The sequence below is a fragment of the Dreissena polymorpha genome, chromosome 2, assembly GCF_020536995.1.
Source record: "Dreissena polymorpha isolate Duluth1 chromosome 2, UMN_Dpol_1.0, whole genome shotgun sequence".
NCBI classification, from domain to species: domain Eukaryota; kingdom Metazoa; phylum Mollusca; class Bivalvia; order Myida; family Dreissenidae; genus Dreissena; species Dreissena polymorpha.
Window position 1 is genome coordinate 19,901,768 of NC_068356.1, and position 27,721 is coordinate 19,929,488.

At 35.3% G+C, this 27,721-nt stretch overlaps 2 protein-coding genes across 4 annotated transcripts; one reads left to right on the forward strand and one right to left on the reverse strand.

Moving 5' to 3' along the window:
- Nucleotides 1-1,120: 1,120 nt before the first annotated feature.
- Nucleotides 1,121-14,270, reverse strand: LOC127866134 (uncharacterized). 2 transcript variants are annotated; one of them, XM_052406543.1, is made up of 6 exons: nt 14,199-14,231; nt 12,834-12,952; nt 8,178-8,284; nt 4,888-5,044; nt 2,630-4,351; nt 1,121-2,014 (listed from the first exon to the last, which is right to left on the reverse strand). In XM_052406543.1, the coding sequence occupies exons 3-6, from the start codon at nt 8,277-8,279 to the stop codon at nt 1,236-1,238; spliced, it is 2,760 nt and encodes a 919-aa protein (XP_052262503.1). In that variant the 5' UTR covers nt 8,280-8,284; nt 12,834-12,952; nt 14,199-14,231; the 3' UTR covers nt 1,121-1,235. The 2 variants fall into 2 exon arrangements, with proteins under 2 accessions (XP_052262503.1, XP_052262502.1); XM_052406542.1 differs by lacking the exon at nt 12,834-12,952 and having other exon boundaries at nt 14,199-14,270.
- On the forward strand, nt 14,257-27,721 carry LOC127866139 (uncharacterized). 2 transcript variants are annotated; one of them, XM_052406552.1, is made up of 10 exons: nt 14,257-14,418; nt 17,709-17,800; nt 18,489-18,598; nt 20,504-20,626; nt 23,080-23,332; nt 23,783-24,106; nt 24,409-24,570; nt 25,340-25,415; nt 25,775-25,824; nt 26,869-27,721. In XM_052406552.1, exons 1-10 carry the CDS (start codon nt 14,334-14,336, stop codon nt 26,968-26,970), a joined length of 1,377 nt encoding a protein of 458 aa, XP_052262512.1. In that variant the 5' UTR covers nt 14,257-14,333; the 3' UTR covers nt 26,971-27,721. The 2 variants fall into 2 exon arrangements, with proteins under 2 accessions (XP_052262512.1, XP_052262513.1); XM_052406553.1 differs by lacking the exon at nt 20,504-20,626.

The following is a 27,721-nucleotide window of genomic DNA, read 5'->3' on the forward strand; positions in this document are numbered from 1 at the left end:
ATAATGTAAGACATCAGGGGAAATTGTTCATATTCAATGATTTGATTGACGATCTTTCAAAAATAAAAAAGGAAAAAAAAAATGGGGGGGGGGGTAGGGGGGTGAGAGGGGGGTATAATGTGGGGTGGGTTAATTTATTAGATGATGTTTAAAAAAAAATTGGAGGGGGAGGAGGGGGTGTGGTAGGGGGGGTGAGAGGGGGGTATAATGTGGGTTGGGGTAATGTATTAGATGATGTTTTAAAAAAAAATGGGGGGGGGAGAATTCTGGGCAGGGGCGTGGGGTATTGTTTGGGTGGAATACATTGTGGTATTCAGTTAAGTGTTGTTTTGTCAAAGTAATAATAAAATGTGATCATAAATAAAGAAGTTATGGCAATTGAAGCAAAATGTTTAATTATGTAAGTGTAAAAGGGGCCATAATTATGTCAAAATGCTTGATACAGTGGTCTGCTGTTGTTTATAGGTTGGGGTCATGTTGGTAAACAAGTTTGCAACATATAAAAGCAATATGTCAAAGGATATAGGAAATATTTGGGGTAGTACGCAAACTTTAACATAGATTTATCAATAATATGCATTTTCTAAGTATAAAAGGGGCAATAATTATGACAAAATGCTTGATAGAGTTGTCTGCTCTTGTTTATAGGTTGGGGTGATGTTGGTAAACAAGTATGCAAAATATAAAAGCAATATGTCAAGGGACAATGAAAATAAATGGGATAGTACGAAAACTTTAACATTTGCTGCATATTCTAAGTGGAAAAGGGGCCATAATTATGACAAAATGCTTGATAGAGTTGTCTGCTATTGTTTATCGGTTGGGGTCATGTTGGTAAACAAGTATGCAAAAATATGAAAGCAATATGTCAAGGAACAATGAAAATAATTGGGGTAGTACAAAAACTTTTACATTTGCACGCTAACGCAGACGCTAACGCTAACGCAGACGGTCACCCCGACGCCGGGGTGAGTAGGATAGCTTCATTATATATATTTCATATTTAATAGTCAAGCTAAAAAGTGTTTGGAAATATTTTATAACTTTTTGAAAAGCTTTATAACATCTAGTAATTTACTTTAAACACTTTAAGAGAGAGAGTGAATCAATTGCTAAAAACAATGTTTCCCACACTGTATTATTTTCAAGAGAGCTAATCATCATTCAAACTAAACCTGCCCATGTATTAACAGTAAAATGTATTTCAAATCTTGATAACATTCTGCACAGAACTATCAACAAGAAACTTCTTTCTGCGTCAGAATGTCCTCATTTGGGCTGTTATTCTGGTCCTGCTGTAAGTGTTGCCGCTTGCAGTGGGACAGGAGATTGTCCTTCCTCGCAAAGTCTCTATTACAAACCATGCATCGAAAAGGTTTTTCGCCTGTATGCACACGCTTATGTCTCTCTGCATCGCGAAGCTGAGCAAACTTTCGACCACAAATATCACACTTGAATTTCTTTATTACATGTGCCTCATTCTCAAGATGACTCTCCAGTGCCTCGATGTTTTTAAACCGTTCTGAACAAAGTCTGCATTGTAGCCAGTTTTTTTCTTTCTTTGATTCGGTGATCAGAATTGAGTCAGCAGTCAGTGGTTTTTTGTTTCTTCCTTTCTTAGGCACACTTTTCCCACCGGAATCATTCTGAGATTTAGGCAGATCATCACCTGAACTTCCCATCACTGACATGTCTGTTACATTGTCATTAAACATAAGACTGGCCCGTAATTCCTCTAAATTTATGTAAGCAAACGATGAATCGTTATCATCAATTGATACATTTATATTAAGAATATCAGATTCATCATTATTCATTGAATGAAAGGAATTTCCAGTATCAGTTCCATGATTATCTGTTATTTCACCAAGTTCTCTCCCTTTATCTGGGGAATTAGTCAAGCTCAGACTTTTTCTGGCTCTTGGTGGATCTGGATTGTTGTCCTCCTCGTCACTTGCCTCTCCAATGTTAAACCTTGGCAGTTTGGGCTTTCTGTGAGATGCACGCGACACATCTGTTAAAGAAAAGTTAAGATAAAAAATGTATTACAAATATAAGATTTTTACTGCTAGGCATAGTATTATCAAGAAAAGACTTTCTTTTTTTGACAGACACACATCAAAAACAGCAATATTTGCAAAAATAAATATTCTAGCCTGAGAAAAAGTTTACAAACTGTGCACCTTAAAGTGACTTATTAACAGATTCGTCATTTAGGACAATACAATTAACTAATTTTACTATCAAAACAATGTTTTGGACAAGTTTTAAATGATTTAAATACTGATAATCGATGAAAAAATAAGCCATCCTTAGAGTTTGATAATATTTTTGGAAAATAGAATACAGTAGTTGTCTTCAATATGTCCCACAATTTAAATTTCACAAACAGCTAGGCATATTCTATTGAATTGTATCGCATCCAAAAAACTTAAGAGTATTACCACCCTGTACAATCCTTTTTATTCTAAAACTGTAGCTGAATAAGGGCTAGATCCACTCAGAAAAACTAGAAATTCAAAGAGTGTCTCCAAAATAAACTTACTCCTAAAAGTCTTTCCCCTATCATTTACATAATGTATAAGTTTGTACATGTTTTTCCAATTTATTTAAAAAAACGTTGGTGTACCTTTGAGTTTGGACAAGTCCCCATCATGAATCTTCTCACTGTTAGAACCATCATCACTGCATGTATTGGCCAGCTCCTGTGCTGCAGTCTTGTGCATCTCAATGGTAACCACTGCATGACTGGTGGCCATGGAAACCATATTGGATAACACTTGGTTACCAACAATTGTGGTTTCCTGTTGATGGTTACCTTTATTAAATATCAAATCACTTGGTTGCATGGTTGGTTCATGGTGGTTTATGTTGTGAGAGACTTTTGTAGTTTGTAGATGGGGTTCTGTAACAGTTGGGTTACTTAAGGTTTGTTTGGGCATGTCTTCATTTTTCAATCGTTTCTGACCAAGTTTCTTTTTTAATTCTTCAATTTCGTTTTGATGAATAGTGTGAAGTTTAGTTGTTTCTTCATCCTTTTTAATTCTCTCTGTAATTTCTTTTATTTTACTGGACAATGTTTTTCTTGGTTTGTCTTTTTCCTTAGAGTCTGTAACGTTTCCATTAGTTTTAATGGGTTTCCCATTTGCCGGAGATTCATCCAGGGGCTGAACAATTATAGTTTTGCTATACTGGGAATTGTTAGTCAGTTCCTGAGATTCAAAAACTAAAGGCATGGACAACAATGAAAAAGCACCTTTTGTTGACCTTTTAACTATGATTTCACCTGGATTCGATGAATTAGTTATCACTATTTCACCAGGACTCAAGTCATTTATTGATGTATTATTGTTGTTATTCAAAGCAGTAAAGCCTGCATTATCTCTTTGAATTGGGTTATTATTGAATTGTTCATTGGATTTCGTTACACTCAGACCATTCATTTGTACCCCAGTTGTATTTACAGGACTGTCAGATTTCATGGATTTCAACGAGGTTGTAGGCACATGTATCCCATTGATATATTGACCAGACTGATTAGTTTTTAAGCTGTCTGGTAAATCCAATCTGTGAGTCCGCCGTTTAATATTCTGATCATCCATGGCACTCATATGTGTGCTATGGACCGATATAAGCCTCACATCAGGCATATCCATTTGGTTGCTTTCCATTGTATTCACATAGCTGACTTGAGGAACAACTTGTGAAAAATGTGTAACTGCGCCTAACTGCTTGTCACCTGTCACAGACCCAAAATTTGGCTGATATGGTTTACCTACAATATGATGACCATCTAATTGTCCACTAGACAAATCTGACTGGTAGAAAGGTGCTGAACAAAGTGGTGACGTCTGTAGACTTGACATAAGGCTGGAAGTCCCACATGTGTCAACAGAATTGTAGGTACTGATACCAGATAAATTCCCAGACAAACACGCAAGATTGCTCGACAAACCAACAGCCCCTACGGAGAGAATACTTTCTAGAATGGAGCCTGTACCTTGTAAACCGGTACATTGCTTTTCACCTTCTCTGAGCTCTGACAGATGGTGACCATCGTTTCCTGAATCCAACCTTAGAGCTTTCACGTTTTGCAACTCTGTGTATGTCTTGCCTGATTCACTGTGATCCTCATAACCATTATGAGTGATTGTCCCATCAGCCAGTTTTCTCTTCAAACTCTTCTCTTCCTTGTTTGCCTGTTGGACATTCAAATTCCCTGTCACTGCATTGGAGGCATGGTGTGGCACTGCCCCTATCTCTGCCGCATCTGTGGCTTGTCCTGGGACAATGGGCGGATGGTTGGTTAACGGACGGCCTTGAAAATGACCACAACCTGGCATGGATAGGTCTGGAAAAACACATACTTTAATTATGTTATAAGGATGAGTGTATCAATTAACTGATAGCAAAAATTATCTTGAAAAGAAAAACGGAAAAAGAATCATAAATTTGAATACTGGTGTTACCCCTTAAATATAAAATAATACTAAGGTAAAACAAAAATTAAGAAATTATTATATAGGCCAGCTCATCTGACTGTGCAACAGCTGTAAAAATTTAACAGTAAATTTACTTCTAATCCATTAAATTGAATAACAGCTGTTTTGTTTGTTTTTCAGATCAATTACACTAGTTTTAACAATGATCATTAGCAGTGTTCTCCAGAAGCACCGGCAGCTGGCTATTTCACCAGTAACATTCAATCAAGATGCCGGCTTCTTTCCCAAAAATATCAATTGAAATTATGCAAATACAACCGTTTTATCGCTTAGTAGCCGACTACTGTGATAAATATAACTGGCTTCTCAATTTCGTCTTGAAAACACTGCATTAGCAATAACTTGGTTGAAAATGTCCATAAAAATAAAAAATAAAATGTGTTACCCTGTGAACAATATGAGAAGAAGTTGAGTTTCAGATCATCACGTGCACTGAGGAAGTGCAGCCCTTTGTTGGAGCCCAGTGTGCTCAGTGTGCCCTCCTTCAGGCTGGCGGTGAGAACCAGAGACTCCTCACCTGCCTCTGTTTCCAGCTGACGTATCTGCAGCCATTTCAATTTTGGTTGTACCGATATAAAAATATTACATATAATCAAAAGTAAATTTCTTAATCATTTAAAGAAATTAAATGTGTAAAATGCCAAGTCTTGTAAAGTACATTAATATTAAGAAATGTTAGCAATTTTAAGGAATGATAAAACAATTGGACCAAACCTCTTAAAGGGGCCTTTTCACAGATTTTGGCATATTTTAAAGTTTGTCATTAAATGCTTTATATTGATAAATGTAAACATTGGTTCTTAAAAGCTCCAGTAAAAAATCAAGAATAAAATTAAAACAAGGGAAAAAAAGTAGCCAGTACCAGGGCTCGAACCAGTGACCCCCGGAGTCCTGGAGTTAGTCTGAAGTAAAAAGCATTAGCCCTCTCGGCTATTCCGCCGAGTATACACAGAATAAGTATTTTATACTTTATATAAGCAATCTTCGTAGTTTCGTAAATTTAACAGACAACAACAGAACTCTCCAAATTATTCAATCGTTTCGCGTTGCAACGCTTTATAATTTTTAGGTTTTCGAATGGTCAAAAGATACATATAATTGCTGTATTGGACTATGGTAAATGTTCAGTAATACTGTTTCCTCACAAATATCATAACAAAAAACGTAAATTTGCGAATCTGATACAACTTTTTTCAATTTTGGCAATTTACCAAATTGTGAAAAGATCCCTTTAAGAGATTGCTTTAGACCCAAAGGTACTGTTCTGAGCTTGTTATGTTTCAGGATACCCATGTTAGGAGGTAAAGCTGTTATTTAAGGCATATTTAATGAAACTCCATCAATGCTGTTGAAAAAAAGGCATTTGACATTGCATTGTGACCTTGAGTTTGAATCTAGAGACCTTGTGGTTGCATGTGACACTTTGTATAATCATGCTCTTCACCTATGGCAAGTGATTTGAAAGCCATCTATAGTGGACAGATCTGATGTTTCTAATAATAGTATATGGCCATATTCTTAAACAAGAATATACAAATTAAAAAAAGTAATTTTAATTTATAATAAAATCACATTGATTTTGTGGGCCCATTCTACAATTTTATCATTTCGGTTTTCCAATTGGTAAACGAGAATATACAAATTAACAAGAGCTGTCAGAGGACAGCGCGCTCGAATTGTTCATATTCAATAATTTATTAGACGATCTTTCAAAAATAAAAACAGGAAAAAAAAAAATTGGGGGTGAGGGGGGGGGGGGGGGGGGGGGTGAGAGGGGGTTTAATGTGGGGTGTAGTCATTTAATAGACGATCTTTCACAAATAAAAAAAGGAGAAAACAAATAAAATAAAAAAAAATTGGGGGGGGGGGGGGGGGTAAGGGGGGTGAGAGGGGGGTATAATGTGGGGTGTGGTAATTTATAAGATGATGTTTAAAAAAAAAATGGGGGGGGGGGGGGGTAGGGGGGTGGGGGGTGAGAGGGGGGTATAATGTGGGGTGTGGTAATTTATTAGATGATGTTTTTTTTTGTTTTTGTATTAGATTTGAAATGGTGACCTATCATCAAGCTTGACTGAGATCTGTCAGCAACTTTGATAAAGAATGCTTGAGAAATGTGAATGCTAGATTGTTTACAAACCAAATGTGGACGGACGGACAGCGGACAAAGACCAATCCTAAAACCTCACCTGAGCAATCAGGTGAGCTAAAAAGTGTGTTTCACCGATCTGAGCAATTTTCCAACTTGTCCAAGAAACCAATAAAACCAATGTATTGACTAAGTTTCACGATGATTAGGCAAAATATGTGACTTCCATAGTGTTTGATCACAAGGTTTCTTTCTATATAGTCACATAAGGAAAACTGCCCCACCCCCCTGGCAGCCATGTTTATTAACCCCTGGGGACCATTTGCATCTGAGATATATATAAAACCAATCTTTTCACCAAGTTTCATGACAATTGGGCAAAAAATGTTACTTCTAGAGTGTTCACAAGCTTTTTTTTACTATATAAATATAAGAAAACTGCCCCCTCCCCCGGCAGACATGTTATTCAACTGACCGGAACCATTTTCCAATTCAACTCTCGTATCAAGGAAACAAATGTTCTGACCAAATTTCATGAAAATTGGTCAAACAAGGGCTGTTTGTAAAACATGCATGCCCCCCATATGGGCTGTCCGTTGTAGTGGCAGCCATTGTGTGAATACGTTTTTTGGCACTGTGACCTTGACCTTTGACCTAGTGACCTGAAAATCAATAGGGGTCATCTGCGAGTCTTGATCAATGTACCTATGAAGTGTCATGATCCTAGGCAAAAGCATTCTTGAGTTATCATTCGGAAACAATTTTACTGTTTCGGGTCACCGTGACCTTGACCTTTGACCTAGTAACCTGAAAATCAATATGGGTCATCTGCGAGTCATGATCAATGTACCTATGAAGTTTTATGATCCTAGGTGTAAGCGTTCTTGAGTTATCATCCGGAAACCACCTGGTGGACAGACCGACTGACAGACCGACAGACAGACCGACATGTGCAAAGCAATATACCCCCTCTTCTTCGAAGGGGGGCATAATTATTATAGGTGTATAATGAAAATAACACATTTCAGTATAAATGATTAAATCACACATGTAGGTTGAATAAATTTAAACAAGCAAATTCGTTGAATTGATATCCCCCGCCAATATGCTTCTGGACACAAAAGTGTTATATTTTACACTCAAAAAAGCATTTTTTCAAGATACAAAGGGCCATAACTCATTTATTATCCAATGGTGTACAATGCCATTTGGCGTGCATCATCCTCTTATCCATATATACATGTATACTCATTCCAAAATTCAATGAAATCCGCCAAAGCACTTCCAAGATATGGCTCCAGACACAAAAAAGCATTTTTTATTATTAACAGATAGTGTACAATGCCATTAGGCGTGCATCATCCTCTTATCCATATATATACTCATACCAAGTTTCATTGAAATCTGCCAAAGTACTTCCAAGATATGGCTCCGGACACAAAAGTGCTGGACGGACGGACGGACAGACCGACGGACGGAAAGACAGACGGACGGACGGACAACGCCAAAACAATATCCCTCCGCCTATGGCGGGGGATAATAAACATTGTTGTAAGTTTGTGAATTATTATTTTTAAGAGAGCTCTTACCAAATGCTCAATCTGACTTTTTAGGACACTCTTTAAGACATCAACATAAGGAACAGAATGCTGGCCAACAAGCATGCCTCCTGCCTTATGGGAGTTATACATGGTGCCTGAAATAAATATACACAAGTTAACAACATGATTTTACTAATTATTGTTTTTTGAATGACAACTCATAGAAAATTTACCATTTGTAATAAGTTGTAATATTCTAACTTCAAGCTATATGACTCTATGAGACCCTGGGAGTTGAACTGTACATTTATGTACTCGTACACTCAAGGTATTCACAAAAAACTTGTTGCATTTTCACCAGATCCCACATCGAGTTCATTTGAAGTTGTAATCTGAATGCAATGTTGGCAACACATACAGTAATAATTTTGATATTTAGCAAACATTTGGTTGACAGTCCTGAAAACCATTGTGTAAGACGGAAATGACAAATTTCCATACTTTCATTTTTTTATTAAAACACAGCATTCCAGTAAACTTACTTTCACTAAAACAAACCATCATTGTCTTAGTTGTGCAAACATTTACGAAGAAAATGCTGCCATTTTTTAATTATTATTATACATAACATTAAATGCACAAACCAATTTGGTGATGAATGTGTTTTTTAAATGTTTAAATCCTATGAACTTGATGAATTAAAATGATGCAGTACTTTTGTGGTTGGTAGTTTTCAAAAAGGGTTTGAATTGAGTCTATCAAGATCCTAATAAAAATGCATGTATTTGTTGGTTTAACCCTTACAGTGCGGGAACCGAGTTGTGAAGGCCTTTGCAAACAGTTTGGATCCAGATGAGACGCCACAGAACGTGGCGTCTCATCTGGATCCAAACTGTTTGCTATTCTGATAGTATTCTTTGGAAAAAAATCGAAGAAAATGCTAATTTTAGAAATTCAGCAGACGACATTTTAGCAGACGACAAATTACCCAGCATGCAAAGGGTTAAGTTAAAGATGCATCATAAATGGATGAGTTATTGTTAAAATATTTATGAAACATTAAATAGAAATGGAGTATCAATACTATATTGACACTGCCTATCTATTTTATGTTCCATGTAAATATTAAGACAATCTTATTATACAGGAAAACTATATCTTATAAACTAAAAAAGGGACTCATTCACAGTTTGCCAAAAAAAGAATTTGCCACATATTTTCCAGTTTCAAAAAATAAATAAATAATGTAAATCAGTGAGCTAAATAACACTCCCAATGACAATACATTTACATTTACAAATTATCATCATTCGAAATCGCAAACAGAAAGATTGAATAATTTGGAAAGTTCTGTTGTTAATCTTATATTTTGTGACATAGTCCATTGCTTACTATTCGTGCAAAAAGGTTCCATGTGCCTTCTAATTTCAATTTCACATGGTACCTTTTTGCACCAAGGTGACGATTATAGTATCATATATTTTGGGCCTGTCCCTAGGTTGGACAAAGTTTCGGGACAAGTATTCAGCTCAACAGGCAACATACTATATTGCTCTTCCACTATTTTTTTTCTTAAAACCAGCTTTCCATACTTTTATTTTTCATGCAAGTGATTGTGCACTTTATGACAAATGTCGTGTGACAAAATTTCTTTGATGAAACATACCAGTTTGATTTAAATTCTTTGGATGTTAAGGACATGTCAGATGAGGCACGTGTTTTTTTTTAAATTAGGCCTTTCTATTTGTTTAAAGTGTAACCAGGGGAAATCTGTGCCCTTGCTATGATTAGCACAACACAACTCGCTTGCTGCATTTACTCTTTTATTCATTCATTATAAGTTCTCAATAAATTCCATCCTCCTATTTCCAACTGTCTCTCTAACTTGTAACTGACTTTCTAACTTTTTTTTACTGACCTCTACTTCCTTCCTTCATAAACTAACTTGTCACTCTTTTGAAACCCTTTCATCCCTAATGCCAAGTCACACCCACACACTGACCAATCATATCTTTCATCCAACATACAGTACCTTACTTCCTTACTTCTATAAGACTGTAATTTATTAGCACCTAGTCTAAGAATCTTTAGCCACAGTCATTATTTATAGCTAGAGCTGATAAGCATACAGTCAGCATACAGTCTGCATATTAAGTGTGAATTCAACATGAGAAGACTTCCAAGACTGTAACTAACACAATGTAATCAATATCAAGTTAAACATGTGGTTCCAAGAAACCTTCTACTGCAATTCAGTAGACAAAGAAATCATATTCAATAACTATGATATTGTATGAATTTATAATGCACATTCAAAATCAAATAATAATAAAATAATATTTGTAACTCTGTGACACAAGCATCGAACGATCATTATCATGGATAATTGTAAACTCTTATTAAATAGGAATACAATATCCAAGTGCTGAAGGCACTGAATTTGTTCGCTGTTGTATAATCTTAGACGCAACTCAGTTTTCAAAATTACATGTATGTGATACAAGAAACAAGATACAAGAATCTTTATTTTACGTCAGATATGAACAACAGTAAACATTAGCTCATGAGCTATGTCCCGACAAACAAATGTATATAGTATAACAAGTGTAAGTGAGCTGAAAGAAAGATTAAGCATATTATATAAGCATATAAAGTACAAAGACATAGTTAAAGCACATAAAACACAAATTAAGTACAAGTGTACATTAAGAGCATAATATTTTGCATGTTAAAAACACATACATATGAGAAAAATGTTAAGATACCTAAAGCTATATTAAAAGTTATTTTGCATGGTTCAGTATCTACACACATACACATATATATATACACATAAATAAATAAATATATAAATAAATAAATATACATATACACACACACACACCTATATATATATGATTTAAAACATAATAAGGAACATAAGACAAACAACCAAAGCAAGCAAAAATAATAACAAGATGGCCCTAGTTCGCTCACCTGAGAGGAAACGGTTCATTTAATCTTTACCAAACGTCAAACTTGACCTAGATATTGTCCAGACAAACACCCTGGTCAAGTTTCATCATTATTGAACCAAAACTCTGGCTAAGGAGTGTTTTTGTTTTTGTAAGATTTTACTTGGTGACCTATATTTTGAGTTGACCCCCCCTTACCAAACATCAAACTTTGCTTACAAAAATAAATATTTTGAACAAGATTCATAAAATCTGAATTGTGACCTCTAGAATTTTTACAAGGATTTTGTATAATATAATGAAAATTTGGACAATCTAAGGGCAATAATTATGGCATTAATTATGTGATTTTGCTCATTATCAAATTTGACCGAGATCTTTCAGCAACTTTCATAAAGAATGCTTGAGAAGTGTGAATGCTAAGAGTGTTTACAAACCAAATATGGACGAACGGACGGCAGACAAAGACCAATTCTAAAACCTCACCTGAGCAATCAGGTGAGCTAAAAAGTGTGTTTCACCGATCTGAGCCATTTTCCAACTTGTCCGAGAAATCAATAAAACCAATGTATTGACTTAGTTTCACGATGATTAGGCAAAAAATGAGACTTCTATAGTGTTCGATCACAAGGTTTCTCTCTAGTCACATAAGGAAAAATGCCCCACCCCCTAGCGGCCATGTTTTTTGACCGATCGGGACCATTTGCGAACTCATCTGAGATATATATAAAACCAATCATTTCACCAAGCTTCATGATGATTGGGCAAAAAATGAAACTTCTGGAGTGTTCACAAGCTTTTTTTACTATATAAATATAAGAAAACTGCCCCCCCCGCAGCCATGTTATTCAACTCACCGGAACCATTTTTTAACTCAACTCTCGTATCAAGGAAACAAATGTTCTGACCAAATTCCATGAAAATTGGGCCTAAAATGTGACTTCTAGAGTGTTCACATGTTTTCACTATATACATATAGAGAGAAATGACCCGCCCACTGGCGGCCATGTTTTTCACAGATCTGGACCATTTTCGAACTCGTCCGAGATATCAATAAAACCAATGTTTTGTCCAACTTTCATGATGATTGGGCAAAAATTGTGACTTCAAGTGTGTTTACAAGGTTTCTCTATAGCCAAAAATGGAAAACTGTCCCGCCCACTGGCGGCCATGTTTTTCAACGGACCGGAACCACTTTTTAACTCAACCAAAATATCATTAAGACAAACATTTTGACAAAGTTACATAAAGACTTCTACAGTTTTTCCTTTTTTTTGACCGAGTGACCTAGTTTTTGACACGGCACGACCCAGTTTCGAACACGACCGAGATTTCATAGGGACAAAGCTTCTGACCAAGTTTCATGAAGATCGGACAATAAATGTGGCCTCTAGAGTGTTTACAAACAAATGTGGACGGACGGACAGACGACGGACAAAGACTGGTCACAAAAGCTCACAAATAAAAATAGTGTGATTTAAAATAAGTTTCAATACAGGGATGGAAGAATATAAAAAGTAAGTGAATATCGTTTCAACTTTATTGTTAATTTATAAACATTGGATTATTAATGTCAATGATGTAGTGTGTGTGTTTCTGTTATAACTCTTGTTAAAGCTGAAATAGTGTCATCAACTTATAATACAAAATCGTTTCAGTTGCAATCAATATTTTAATTAACCCAATAAATCAATTGTGTGCTACATTTCATTATAATTATTTTTGATTGTTTTGTTGATTTTTTACTCACTTTCATGATGCTAAGGATGTGTTGCTCACTGCAAGGCTCGCTGTGTAAAGCTAACTTTAACTCGTTGGACAAATTCAAGTACACCATAACACTTTCATGACTGTTTGAGCGACCATAGGCTTCACAAAAGGCAGATATTGTATTGATTACATTTCTTTGTATATTGAATTAAAAACAGGTAACTCGGTATCTTTGTTGCATAATAAGATGTTGGTAAGCTAGCGATAATTGTAACGTGACGTCACAATGTTTATGTTCGCGGGTGGTGTTTCACGGAAAAATATTTTAACACAAAATACTTGAAAACTAGACGTTTCCCAGATATGACACAATTAATTATGCCAATGTGTAGATCACATTCTGGTTCATATACATGTGAGATTTCAGCAAGTCGTGGTCCAGTGTTCAATTGACTCTAATTGCTGCTACCGGCAACTTAACGAAACCTAGCCCCCATAAACATTCGTTCAACTGAACATCATCAATAGATCATTAGATGATATCCAATATATCACTCATTCCATATAAAGTATCAAATATGTGAGATTCTATAGCAGCAAGGATGGCCGTGTGGTTTTGGCACAAGCCTTTAAGATTTAATCCAAAGGTGATTGTTGGAGAGCTGGTGAGATAAGGTTTTTTATCCCTTTATTTTCTTACTTTCATTTTATTATTGTTTTATACTGGAGCTCTTCAGTTCCACTGTTTACATTTATCAATTTTATGCATTAAATGACAAATTCAAAACATGCCAAAATCTGTGAACAACTCCATTTTGTTATAGAACATGCTTATTTGAGAAGTGAAATTCTTGACTGCTGCAATTTGTAAAATGAAGCACAACATTCCAACATTGATTTGATAGCTAGGCTGTTGGGTTTCGTGAGACAACATTACAATATAGAGATGTACACAAACTGCAAGTCCAACTTGTTGACGATATAAAATATTAAGCTACTTTTTATATTGGTAATATTTGGAGCCAAATAATTTAGCCCATATAAAAAGTATCTCTTAATTCTGTGCGCGTCTTATAAATAAGACTCACAAACTGCCAGCAGCTAATAATTGTTTTCCAGAGCCTCAGAAAAAAGCGTTTTATGAAAAGCCATGTAGATAATTTTATTCAAGTGTCAATCTTTATGTATTTCTCAAATCAAATAAAATATATCAGTTATAACCGTTCAGTAACTGACTTAGTATCGCGAAAACACATGCCGAAAATGAAATAATGGTTTTAGTTTTAATTTTAGTCATGATTTCTTATAATTTACATTTAAAGCTATGTTTAAAATAATAAAATGCAATGTTTTTGGAAAAAATTATATCATTTTATTATAAATCAGTATATACACAAAAACTTACACAACGCATATATTTGTTAATAGCGTAGGTTAACAATCGCACAAATGATTCGGTATGAATTGGCTATGTATAACCGTTGTTGTTGTTGTTGTTGTTTAGGAAAATATCATTTTAGTTCTACCTTTTCATATAATAATGGATTCTTTGGGTGTTGATGTGAAAGTTTATATTTATGACCTATCGCGTGGTTTAGTTCGATCAATGTCACAAATGTTTCTTGGTAAGTTGTATGTGCCGTTTTAGTTTTCGAAAATGGAATATAATTTCGCGACATGACAAATCAATTTAATGCTAATGCGCAAGTGTAAACACAAACTTTCATGTACTTGATTTAATTTAATGAAAATTCTTTTGCTTTTTAATGATTCTTAGAAAATGTTAAATGGAACAATCTGTGCAAGCACATTGCGAAAATAGGTGACATGACGATATATAGTTCTGGCTACCATAACTTTAAATATCGCTTTTTAGGATTTTTGACAGGTCTGTCAATACTATATAAACTGTACGCTGAAGTTTCTCTAGCAAAACAATATACACATATTCAGTGTCACTGTGAATACCCAATTCTGATTGTATACAAAAATCTTTCCATAGTAGCATATATGCCGAATATTGATTTGAACAAATTGTGAACGTTTGTGTTTTTTTTATTCTTGAGCACGTTTACATGTCAATGTTGCTCAGGAGAAGATCCACCAATAAAACAGAAACTTTTTTAGTTGTAAATAGAAGTTATAAAAAATTAAAGTACAGTATCAGTTTTTATAAATATGTTCAGTGAATCTAATTTTAGAATTTTGGTTGGCCTAACGCCCAGCGTTCGACACTAATGGGAGTTTGGGAGTCCTAGACTCCTTAAAATGAGTCTCGGACTCCTTGTTTTTGCATTAAAATCATCTTTAAATTAAAAAAAAATCAGTTGATTTCCTTATTTGTTGCGCAAGATCAGAATGTCCGAACTTTTGTGGATCTGAAAAATGTGCCACAAATCATTCTGCTTGAACACATGGACAAAAACAAAAGAATCGGAAATTATTTATTTTGGTTCCCTGTCAATGTACGTGCTTGTAGTAATAGGGGAACATGCAAACTATGAAACGGTTGTGGCCGTTTTTTTGACAATTATATTTTTGCTGCAGTAAACTAGCTTTGCCAAACAGTTTCTCATTACTATAAAAATCATCACAATACTAGGTTTTTTTACACATTTTACATTTTATGGCCCCAAGATTCTGAAGATCGGACCGGCTGTGAATCATTTTAGCATGAATGACCCGTGTCACTATCATTTGATGATTTCAGTGGTTTACTGCAGTTTGTAGGCATTGTCATACCAACCACACTAATCGGTTCCTATCGTGTACTCCTCCACGATAAAATCGTGGCAAGTTACTTAAGAGACTGATGATGGAAACAGGTTGTAATCCTCATGGAAATTGTGCTTAGAATGCAAAATATTGTCTTAACATGTTTATATGGTGTAAACACCCATTGATGAAATTAAAATAAAATTAAAATTATATTGCGTTTCCCAATTTTCACGTTCTTGGAAATTTGATAAAGAATATATATAAAGCAACAAGAAATATAGGGTTTTCACACCCTTACGATGTAATTTATTAACTATGACACTAACAAAACAGACTGCTCCGAGAATGTTATTTAACCATAATGTCGAGGTAAAACAAGCAATCATAATGCATAATAGAAAATAGTTTATGTTGAAATCTTAAAATAATTAAGTAAATTATTAACTTAAATATTACTGGAATGCGTTAAATATTTTGCAATGCGATATAACAAATATTGAACAGCAGTCACTTACAACATCGATCTGAAAACAAACATACTATACAAATTTAACATTTCATGGATTGACTTGTGTTATTAGCCGAAAATATGATATAAAACAGTGTCTTAATTGTTGGACTCCTTAAAATCTGTCCGGACTCATAAATTTCAAAAGTTAGGAGTCCTTGGACTTCTTACTCAGATTAGTAAGTGTTGAACACTAAATGCCTATTGCAATTTTTGCTTTTAGGATGTGACGTCTAGATACCAGGTAAACAACTCGTGATATGGATGTAATTTGCAGGTGTATATAGTAAGAATGATGATGATGACTGATATTATTATAGCCTCGAACTCAGACTATATGCTTTTAATGAAGATTCTCACTGTGTTTCTAAATAAATGAACTAGTTTTTTGTAATTTATTTAAGCGCATTAATAATAAACATGTACAGCTGGGAGTCGGATTGTTGCAAGTACCAAATTTTGCTTATTCAGCATTAAAAGATCATGTTGTCATTTTTTAGCTCGGCTGTTTTCGGAGAAAAACCGAGGCATTGTCATAGCCAGCCGTTATGTGGTGCTGTTGTTAATATTTAATATACATGTAACAATATTGAAAAAGGGACTAAATATTGTCAACCAGACTCTTACTGTTAAAGTGAAATGAACAATGTTGCATATTCATTCATCTCAGATGACCTCATCCTTTATATTTATGCCCCCCTTCGAAGAAGAGGAGGTATATTGCTTTGCACATGTCGGTCGGTCGGTCCGTCCACCAGGTGGTTTCCGGATGATAACTCAAGAACGCTTGGGGCTAGGATCATGAAACTTCATAGGTACATTGATTATGACTTGCAGATGACCCCTATTGATTTTGAGGTCACTAGGTCAAAGGTCAAGGTCACGGTGACCCGAAATAGTAAAATGGATTCCGGATGATAACTCAAGAACGCATACGCCTAGGATCATGAAACTTCATGGGTAGATTGATCATGACTGGCAGATGACCCCTATTGATTTTGAGGTCATTAGGTCAAAGGTCACGGTGACCCGAAATAATAAAATGGTTTCCGGATGATAACTCAAGAACGCATACGCCTAGGATCATGAAACTTCATGGGTAGATTGATCATGACTCGCAGATGACCCCTATTGATTTTGATGTCACTAGGTCAAAGGTCAAGGTCACAGTGACCCGAAATAGTAAAATGGTTTTCGGATGATAACTCAAGAACGCATATGCCTAGGATCATGAAACTTCATAGGTAGATTGATCATGACTCGCAGATGACCCCTATTGATTTTGAGGTAACAAGGTCAAAGGTCAAGGTCATGGTGACCCAAAATAGTAAAATGATTTTCGGATGATAACTCAAGAACGCTTTTGCCTAGGTCGGATCATGACACTTCATAGGTACTTTGATCGTGACTTGCAGATGACCCCTATTGATTTTCAGGTCACTAGGTCAAAGGTCAAGGTCACAGTGACAAAAAACGTATTCACACAATGGCTGCCACTACAACGGACAGCCCATATGGGGGGCATGCATGTTTTACAAACAGCCCTTGTTTATATCCTTGTTTCACAACTCCTTAAATTATTAAACATTATTTGTAACTAGTTTGATGTTTCATGCTCAGCTGGATATTACAAAGTTATGTTGTGCATTTATGCAAGTTAACAATTAATTATTGATCATTTCCCCTCAGGTAAACAGATAGACGGAATCTGGCATACAGGAATAGTTGTGTTTGGGCAAGAATACTACTGGGGATCAGGAGGCATCGAGTGCTGTCCACCGGTAAGATAAATTCAAAAATAAAAGCATTTTGACATTATAATACATGTATAAGTTGGTTATAAACATATGTACATGTTCACATTATACTTGTAATATTTTTGAAAATTTTATTTTATAGAATGCAATAACATTCAAGCTTTTCACTACTGTATAATACCCATCAGTAGTTGTGAATACCAAAACTGTTTTCTGTTTGTATGAGTATTTTATGCCCCCAAATCGAATGATCGGGGGAATATTGTTTTTGGCCTGTCTGTCTGTCATTCTGTCTCAAAACTTTAACCTTGGTTTAAGTTTTGCAATAACTTGCAATATTGAAGATAGCATCATCATATTTGGCATGCATGTGTATAGAGCTGCACATTTTGAGTGGTGAAAGGTCAAGGTCATCCTTCAAGGTCAAAGATATGGCTTCAGAGGGGCGCTGTTGGGGGCATTGTGTTTCTGACAAACACATCTCTTGTTATATATGTTGTGTTTAGTTATATCATTAAGTACAAACTAAAAAAGAAAATGTTAACTTTTCATTGTTAGTTGACTTGTTCAACAATATGTAAAAAAGTATATACTTGTGTATTTATTATAACTGCTTCAATTTTTTCCATAGTTTATTTTTTTGTATTAAGTCATATTGATCATGCTTTTTATTTCAAATACAAAGATAACATTTTATTTGTTTGCTTTGCAGGGTGGCACTCTTCTAGGCCAGCCAAATGAAATCAAGCATCTTGGTAAAACACAGATTCCCTATGATATGTTTATGGACTACCTAGCCGACCTCTCCAGGACCTCATTCGCGTATGTGCTGGTTGGTTTCTTATTATGCTCCCCCAAAAAATTTTGGAGGGAGCATATAGTCGCCGCTTCGTCTGTCCGTCCGTCCGTGTGTCCTTCCGTGCACAATTTTGTTCGGGCTATTTCTCAGCAACTAATGTCTGGAATGCAATGAAACTTTATGGGAAGCTTCACTACCAAGAGGAGATGTGCATATTATCAGCGGGTTCTGGTCGGATGATTTTTCACAGAGTTATGGCCCTTTAAAATTTTCCATTAACTGTACATATAGTGCAATTCTTGTCCAGGCTATTTCTCAGCAACTAATAACTGGGATGCAATGAAACTTTATGGGAAGCTTCACTACCAAGAGGAGATGTGCATATTATCAGTGGGTTCTGGTCGGATGATTTTTCACAGAGTAATGGGCCTTAGAAATTTTCCATTAACTGTACATATAGTGCAATTCTTGTCCGGGCTATTTCTCAGCAACTTATGACCGGAATTCAATGAAACTTTATGGGAAGCTTCACTACCAAGAGGAGATGTGCATATTATCAGCGGGTTTTGGTCGGATAATTTTTTACAGAGTTATGGCCCTTTGAATTTTTTTATAAAAATATAATTGTTCCCCCAACTACTGTGCCCTCAAGACGTTTCCTTTTATCTGAATATATAGTGCAATATTGTTACCAAAAAAAACTTTTGGGAGCATCACCCGTCTCCGACGGTTTCTTGTTTAAAAAGAAAATCTTTTTTAATCATCTCACTTTTTTGAGGAAACTTCTAGCGACCGATGGTTTATGAAAACAAGACAATACTTACAATATAGCACAAAACATAACATGATAAACTTGAATGCACTTGTAATTGATGGAGAGGAGATACACAAGAGTTTTCTGTGATGAACAGCTAGAGAAAGCTGTAATTACTTATGCATTATGTTATCATATATAAAAAGTGTCTTCAGAGTTTAGTTTACTGATCATAAAAAATAAACTCTGATTACTCGCCTGCTGTCTTTTTGACAACCACTTGGCATGCCAAATTTTAGCATATTTATTGGACAGAGAGTCACAGTATCAGAATGATACCATGATTAAAGATTAAAAATACTACATTAAACATTTTGAAGTTCATACCAGTCAACTTTTTGGAGGACGTTATTAAACAATTATCAATAGATTTGTATATGATGTGGAATACTTCACATTATGAAAGATGTACAATCATTTCCACTTGAGGTTCTTTTTTTGCTTTATCCTTAGAGCTTAAACAAGGAAAATATATCTTGAGACATTAAAGATCTACTCAGTTTTTATAAAATATATGTGGATTGCTGATTACACATCACCTTTAAAGAATACTTTTAGCACTAAAATACAGCTTTATATTAATGTTATGTTAAGGATCTTTTATGATGTCAAATATGATATTTCAGTGTGATGCAAATTGGTTTGAGGCACAACTTTTAATTTACTAAGATATTAAAACTTATTAAGAATGTTATCTTCATTAATATTCATGAACAAATATAACCTTTATTTGAAATCTTGTATAGCAACATATTTTTTTTATTTAATATACAAGTTTTATGTGCAGAATTAGACAGCTGTTGAATTTCAATTTAATTATATTACAATACTTGATTTTCAATATATGTTTTCTGTTTATTTAATTTTATACACCCAGTTAAGTAAGCTTTATTTGTTATGGTAAAAATGTATGAACTGTCTAAAATCACGAGACATATATTTAAGACTTACTGAATATACTACCTTATAAAATATTTGTGGTAGTTTACTTATCACCAGGACACATAACTATTTGGCAGGGCAATTGTTTATTTAACCACTGGTTACTCGCTGCTCAAGTTTCTAGTTACTTGCATTTCGAATATAATTAGCCCCTCTTGTTATTTGTCTCAAGGCCTGAGAGGTACCATCTTCTCAACAACAACTGTAACACATTCAGCTCAGAGTTGGCCCAGTTTCTTACTGGCAATGACATCCCGAAGCAGATAACGGGTCTGCCTGCAGAGGTCTTGCAGACGTAAGCTTGCTGCTGTAATTCTTGCATGGGACTATTGATTCCTTGCAGTCTTTTTAGAGGTTTTGTTTGCCAAGTATCTTAATATTAATAGTTAAGATTACTTTATATATATGGCAATTTTTTATTGTCCATGTGAGGACCACTTTTTGCTCGTAGATCAAATCACTTCAATAATTAAAACTGAAAATGCACAATATTACACACAATATTTGATAGATTCTATCAACCCTCATGACATTTGGAAGAGTTGGAACTTTTCCAAGCATGAACTGACAAGACAAAGAACATTGATAAACTTAAGAGCAATTTGAAACACTAGTGATAAGGTTTCAAAAAATAGATATTAAAAAAAAGAGGCAGTTCAAATTAACAATTTATATACAAGTTAAATACAGAAGGGAACACTTCAGTATGAGATAAATAGCTAAAATAGTTTAATTGTTAGCCGGATTTTTTTCGAAAAAATCTCGGCTTATAGATTGATGTTGTCGGGCGGGCGGGGGGGGCGGGCGGGCGGGCGGGGTGGCGGCGTGCTCGAAAATGTTAAAGTTCTTATTTCATGGTATAACTTTGGTATGCTTGGACCTAGAGTCTTCAAACTTGACATGAAGGTTGGCCAGGATTAACAGATGACCACTGGTCATTTCAAGGTCATTCATTTGAAGGTCAAGGTCACTGTGACCTTCAATATAAAAAATGTTAAAGTTGTTATAACTTTGGTATGCTTGGACCTAGAGTCTTGAAACTTGACATGAAGGTTGGCCATAACTAGTTAGTAACCACTGGTCATTTCAAGGTCATTCATTTGAAGGTCAAGGTCACTGTGACCTTGAATGTAAAAATGTTAAAGTTCTTATTTCATGGTATAACTTTGGTATGCTTGGACCTAGAGTCTTCAAACTTGACATGAAGGTTGGCCAGGATTAACAGATGACCACTGGTCATTTCAAGGTCATTCATTTGAAGGTGAAGGTCACTGTGACCTTCAATATAAAAATGTTAAAGTTGTTATAACTTTGGTATGCTTGGACCTAGAGTCTTGAAACTTGACATGAAGGTTGGCCAGAACTAGTAAGTAACCACTGGACATTTCAAGGTCATTCATTTGAAGGTCAAGGTCACTGTGACCTTGAATGTAAAAATGTTAAAGTTGTTATAACTTTGGTATGCTTGGACCTAGAGTCTTGAAACTTGACATGAAGGTTGGCCAGAACTAGTAAGTAACCACTGGACATTTCAAGGTCATTCATTTGAAGGTCAAGGTCACTGTGACCTTGAATGTAAAAATGTTAAAGTTCTTATTTCATGTTATAACTTTGGTATGCTTGTACCTAGAGTCTTCAAACTTGAAATAAAGATTGGCCAGTACTAGAAGATGACCACTGGTCATTTCAATGTCATTCATTTGACATAGAGTCTTCAAACTTGACATGAAGGTTTGCAAGCACACTTAGATGACCACTGGTCATTTCAAGGTCATTCATTCTAAGGTCAAGGTCACTGTGACCTTGAATGTAAAAATGTTAAAGTTCTTATAACTTTGGTAGGTAAAAATGTTAAAGTTCTTATTCCATGTTATAACTTTGGTATGCTTGTACCTAGAGTCTTCAAACTTGACATAAAGGTTGGCCAGTACTAGAAGATCACCACTGCTCATTTCAATGTCATTCATTTGAAGGTCAAGGTCACTGTGACCTTCAATGTTAAAATGTTAAAATTGTTATAACTTTGGTATGCTTGGACCTAGAATCTCAAACTTGACGTAAAGGTTTGCAAGCACACTTAGATGACCACTGGTCATTTCAAGGTCATTCATTTCAATGTCATTCATTTGAAGGTCAAGGTCACTGTGAACTTAAATGTTAAAATGTTAAAATTGTTGTAACTTTGGTATGCTTGGACCTAGAATCTCAAACTTGACGTAAAGGTTTGCAAGCACACTTAGATGACCACTGGTCATTTCAAGGTCATTCATTTGAAGGTCGAGGTCACTGTGACCTTGGATGTAAATATGTTAAAGTTGTTAATACTTTGGTATGCTTAGACCTAGAGTCTTCAAACTTGATATGAAGGTTGGCCAGAACTAGTAGATGACCACTGGTCATTTTAAGGTCAAGGTCACCGTGACCTTGAATGTAAAAATGTTAAAATTCTTATTTCATGGTATAACTTTCTTATGCTTGGAGATCAAACTTTCCTAATTGTCAATTCAAGTTCATATTTGTGACCTTAAATGTTATTGTTGTTCATGTATATGCATGCATTCAAAACATAACACAAGGTTTGCTCATGCCTTGAAAAGTACTTACATTTCATTTTGACCTTTGAACAATATTTCAGTAATTTAAGTATTGCATTGACAAAAACACGAAAGGTACTTTCCTGTCATTTAAATCAAAAATCCGGCTTCAATGCGGTCATCTCCGACCGCGGAACTCTTGTTGCAATTGCAGTCCATTTGGTCAAATGATCAAGCCATTCCTGGACACCATGTCAGTCCAACCCACTGGAGGACACACAGTGTTTACTGCAAACAACGTGCAGTCTAGTTCCCCTCCCACCCCTACAGCTGACCAATCAAACATCAAGTCAACATCTAAGTCAGTGACTGGTCAGTCACCTTCAGCCCCACCACCTCATGCCACATCCAACACTGGGCAGCCAACAAGCTCTGCCACTGCAATTGAACCAACGGTCTACATGGAGGCATGTATTCTACTTGAATTTTTTAGCTCCAAAATCACTATGATGGAATGGATGTATACAACCAAATGAGTGTGTTAATTGGTCTGTCTGTGTTTGCAAATGTTTAAACATACCGGGTAGTTATGTCATCAGAAACCTTTTGAATGGCTATCTCATGACCAATTCAAAATGTTATTGCATTAATTTAACAAGTACAGTTGACAGTCTGTAAACTGCTAGAGAACGTCTGTGCAAAGGGCAATTGTCAATCTGTAGAGGTACAAATGAATACCTTTTTGTACATGTATGCCCAGGCATTTAGTTCACTGTTTTTACCCATTGATACATAAATCAGTTTAAACACTTGTTATTTGTAATACATTTCTATTAAATACATTTAACGTAATGTTTTACCTATAATCTTTACTGTAAATTTGTTTCTAATCATGAGAATATTTCAATTGTCTTCAGGAAATTCCAAATATTTCTGTCTGGAACAAACCAGAGAATCAGCTATCTGAGAGAGTGCAGTCATTGATCCATGAAATCTACGAGTACCTCTCTACCAAGGATGACAGCTGGTCCCTAGGCCCCAACCACGTGAAGGCAGTCTCAAACCTGGCCCTGGACTCCGCCCATGTGTGCTGTACCTGCGCCAAGCAGCTGTTGGTGAGGCTGGCACTGCTGGAGGAGGTCGTGGGTCTGATCATCAGCCCCAGGGTATCACTGATTCCTGATTGCATAGCCAAGTTCAGTCAGATACCAGAACAACACCAAACAAATATACTGAAAATAGTAAGTTGTTAGATAGGAATCAAAGTCATCAATTATATTCATATCATTTTATTTTTTTTAGCTTTTGTTACCAGAAGTAAGTTCTTATTCAGGTGTCATTGTGGAAAGCAGATTAATTTGGAAATGACAATAATTCTTATCTTGTTTATGTAAATTGCAATGTAAAATGCTAATTTTATGCGTGCACTTTGATTCAGTTATCAAATTGAAACTTGCAACTCTTTCATTTTTGAACAGATAATTTGTTATACAATAAACTGTTCCACAACATAACAATATTAATGATATACTGTTATTTTCAGTTCACAAATGTCTGCAGCTCAAAACAGGGACATGGATTTTTAACAAATCAGATCCACCAAAAGCCCCTCACTACTTTGGTAGTTAACATTGTTTTGAGCGAGTCTGCCTCTGAAAATTCAAAGATTGCTCTGGCACTCTGTAACAACCTCACTCTTCACACGGTGAGTACACTACACTGACAGGTGTTTGCTCATTTTTGTTTTGCAACCATGTCTTATAAATTGTTAAAAGAAATTCACTTCACACTCATTTATCCAGCTACTTGTGTTGTTCCATGTAAATTTGAAACAAAAAATCCACACGTTTTGTGTTTATTTTTGTTTTGCCTTTTTCTCTGTCCTTATTCTCACTTCTGTTTTTACTCAGTTAACACTGACAATAAAATTCTGTGGGAAGGCTCATTAATTTGATTTATTAATACTTCTTGTAATTCTGAGCTTTTCAAATATAGTTCATATATATTGTTTGGCAATCTTTGAATGTGCAATCTTTGTACTTGCTCTCTAGAAGACAAAAAAAGGTTGCTGAGGCGAAGTTAATACTAGTTATATGACCTGCATTATGCGATAATGGGTCTTATGCCATTTGTGTCTGGTCTGGAGAAACCCTGTCTACTAACAAAAAGCCAAGCAAGGTTGTGTGGTCTCATTAGCAGACAGGTTAATTCTGATCAGGTGTGCAAATGCACAAGCTGGTCTGGAGCTATGCACATTTTGGCATTTTAACACCCGTTTTTGCATGACTCAGTAGATAACTCATTGCCAATGATTGATTGTGTTATTAGCTATACGATGACATGGAGTTGGAGTTCTCAGTAGATAACTCATTGCCAATGAATCATTGTGTTATTAGCTATCTGAAGACATGGAGTTGGAGTTGGGCTTGTATCTCAGTAGATAACTCATTGCCAATGATTCATTGTGTTATTAGCTATCCGAAGACATGGAGCTGGAGTTGGGCAGTGCTCTGTTTAGCTGTGTGGACAGGCAACATGATGAGCCTACTGGTCAGTACATGGTAATTCCTGCTAGCTTTAATAATAAATGTACTTTCTCAGTGTAGATGTGTAGAATTATGCACACTATATATGATCTTGTTTTTTTAAGTAAACAAAGACTTCATATGTGCTGTAAACTGTGTCCCATTTGGCTTATTGATGATTCTTATTTCTATTATATCTTACATTAAAACACTTCAAGCCATAATACATGTAGTTTCTATACAAAATAAATGTGCGCTTCGCTAGTGTAAACATATATTTTTTTTAATGTGCTTTGTCATATGAATATTTAATGCACCCGTTTATTTCCAATCTCATCTTTTTCTTCTGACAACATGGTCATGCTCTGGTATTTATATTTCCAGCATTCTGTCTCGTGTCGGCCTTGTCAAGACTTACAGCCAGAAATCAGGAGGTGAGCTATGTGATAGAGGATGTAGTGAAGTGTCTGAGTTATTTTAACCATTGCTCAGTACATTCTCAAAGGTGTCTGGAATCATTTTATTGTAATAACAGTGTTTCTAAAAACAGATAATATTGATATGACTAATAAACTACATAAGATGTTATCATGAAACTTGGTATACGCATTTGGCTATGTTAGCCGATTGTCTGCTTGTAAATCCCCTCCTCTGCTTACCCATCATTTTCCCCCCTGTCTGAATGTAAAATTTGAAATATTCAAAAAGTACAATGAATATTATCATGGCAATATGATATTGAAATTAGTGAAATGATCATGTTGCTTATATATTACTATAGGTTTTTGAAGTTGTGAAATGTAAGGTGACTGTTACTTAAACTAGAGGTACATTACCAAAACTAGTGCAATTTGTTAAAATGGTTCATAAGATGTAATGATGAAACCTAGTATACGCATGACTAACAAAGTGACAGTCATATGCACAATCTTATTTCAACAGCAGTCAATAGTCTTGTGAATATTTTTAAAATTCTCTGTATTGCTGTGATAAAATAAGTTCAAAATGAACCATTTAAACAACCAGTTGGAAACTCCTGTATTGCATTTAATACTGTCAAGGTTTTGTTAATAATGTCAAGGTCTTCCTTCACTGTTTATACCTAATTGCGTTTTAATGCATGTTTATATAGAGAATAATAGGTTAGTGTTGATTATAGATCAGGTTTATCATGTGAGGCTTAGAAAACAAAAGGCACGAGCCTTGGCGAGTGCTTTTTCGTTTTTTTGCCGAGCATGATAAACCTGATCTATAATGATCACTTATCTATTATTCTATTTATTCCACTTTTTACTCAGTAATGTTTTTTATTTAAACAAAATTAGTTTAACTGGATAATTTCGCTGGATTTATGACGTCATTTTGTGCCATGGTTTATAGCAGAAATTTAATCGATGGGGCTTTAATCAACCGAATTCGCTGTAAAAGTGGGATAAAAATCTGTTAGGCACTTGGCAAGACCGTTTCTCCACTTTCAGGTGAGGGGACTGGCTCGTGTTCTAGATGTCAACCTCAGCAAACTCTCCAGTAGTTCTGACAGAGTTAGGCAGCTCTGTTGCCAGATTAGCAGTGTCTTGTAGATAAAGAATAAGTCTGCTTGAGATTGACTTTGAACAAATATCCAGTGTCATTTACTTAAAGGACTTTGTAACAATCTGGTTTCTCATTCGAATTTGTTTCTTGAATATGTATGATCTTCATCCAATGTGGTTGATGAAAGCAAAATGTTGATTTAAATACAATTTTATATTATTATCAATCCATTCAACATGGATACATACTAGAACTGTGAAATATTTATCATTTGTTTCATTTTGCAAGGACACTGCTATTTACATTCAAATGAAGCCTTTTTAGTACAGCATACGAAAAAATGAAACTCCAGAAACATTGGGATTCATTTCCAATTAAAGATGCTATTCTCAGAGATTTTATATTTAAGTGAAAGGCATTCAATTTTGATTTGTGGGGAAGGCGGAGTACTTTGACAAAACCACGCCTGTCAGTTATGGTGACTACCAACCAAACTCGCATGTGCCGGGAGCAGGCATTGAACACTTTTGCATAGATGAGAAGCGCACGTACATATCACTGCGCTGACGGTAAAGCCAATGTGAGACTTTAATTTTGAATTTGGGTCCTAATGAACGACATAAGATAAATATTATAAACCTAATGATAATCAAACACCATGTTTTGGAATAGCTCTTCTGTTATTTATTTATTTAGTCTGTGATGCATGTATTATTGTTTGATATATTCTTTGTACTGTTTTATGCTTTGTACTATATTGTGAGTGTTTCATATTATTAAAGTTGTGCACATTTACAA

What these genes read in the sequence shown, in the direction of transcription:
- LOC127866134 (XM_052406542.1), bottom strand. Translation starts at nt 8,279, where the DNA reads ATGTATAACTCCCATAAGGCAGGAGGCATGCTTGTTGGCCAGCATTCT. An exon ending in AAAGTCAGATTGAGCATTTG is followed by an intron (nt 5,045 to 8,177) that starts GTAAGAGCTCTC and finishes AAATGGCTGCAG; the next exon opens with ATACGTCAGCTGGAAACAGA. An exon ending in CTTCTCATATTGTTCACAGG is followed by an intron (nt 4,352 to 4,887) that starts GTAACACATTTT and finishes GTGTTTTTCCAG; the next exon opens with ACCTATCCATGCCAGGTTGT.
- LOC127866139 (XM_052406552.1), top strand. Translation starts at nt 14,334, where the DNA reads ATGGATTCTTTGGGTGTTGATGTGAAAGTTTATATTTATGACCTATCG. An exon ending in CTCTCCAGGACCTCATTCGC is followed by an intron (nt 18,599 to 20,503) that starts GTATGTGCTGGT and finishes ATTTGTCTCAAG; the next exon opens with GCCTGAGAGGTACCATCTTC. An exon ending in AACCAACGGTCTACATGGAG is followed by an intron (nt 23,333 to 23,782) that starts GCATGTATTCTA and finishes AATTGTCTTCAG; the next exon opens with GAAATTCCAAATATTTCTGT.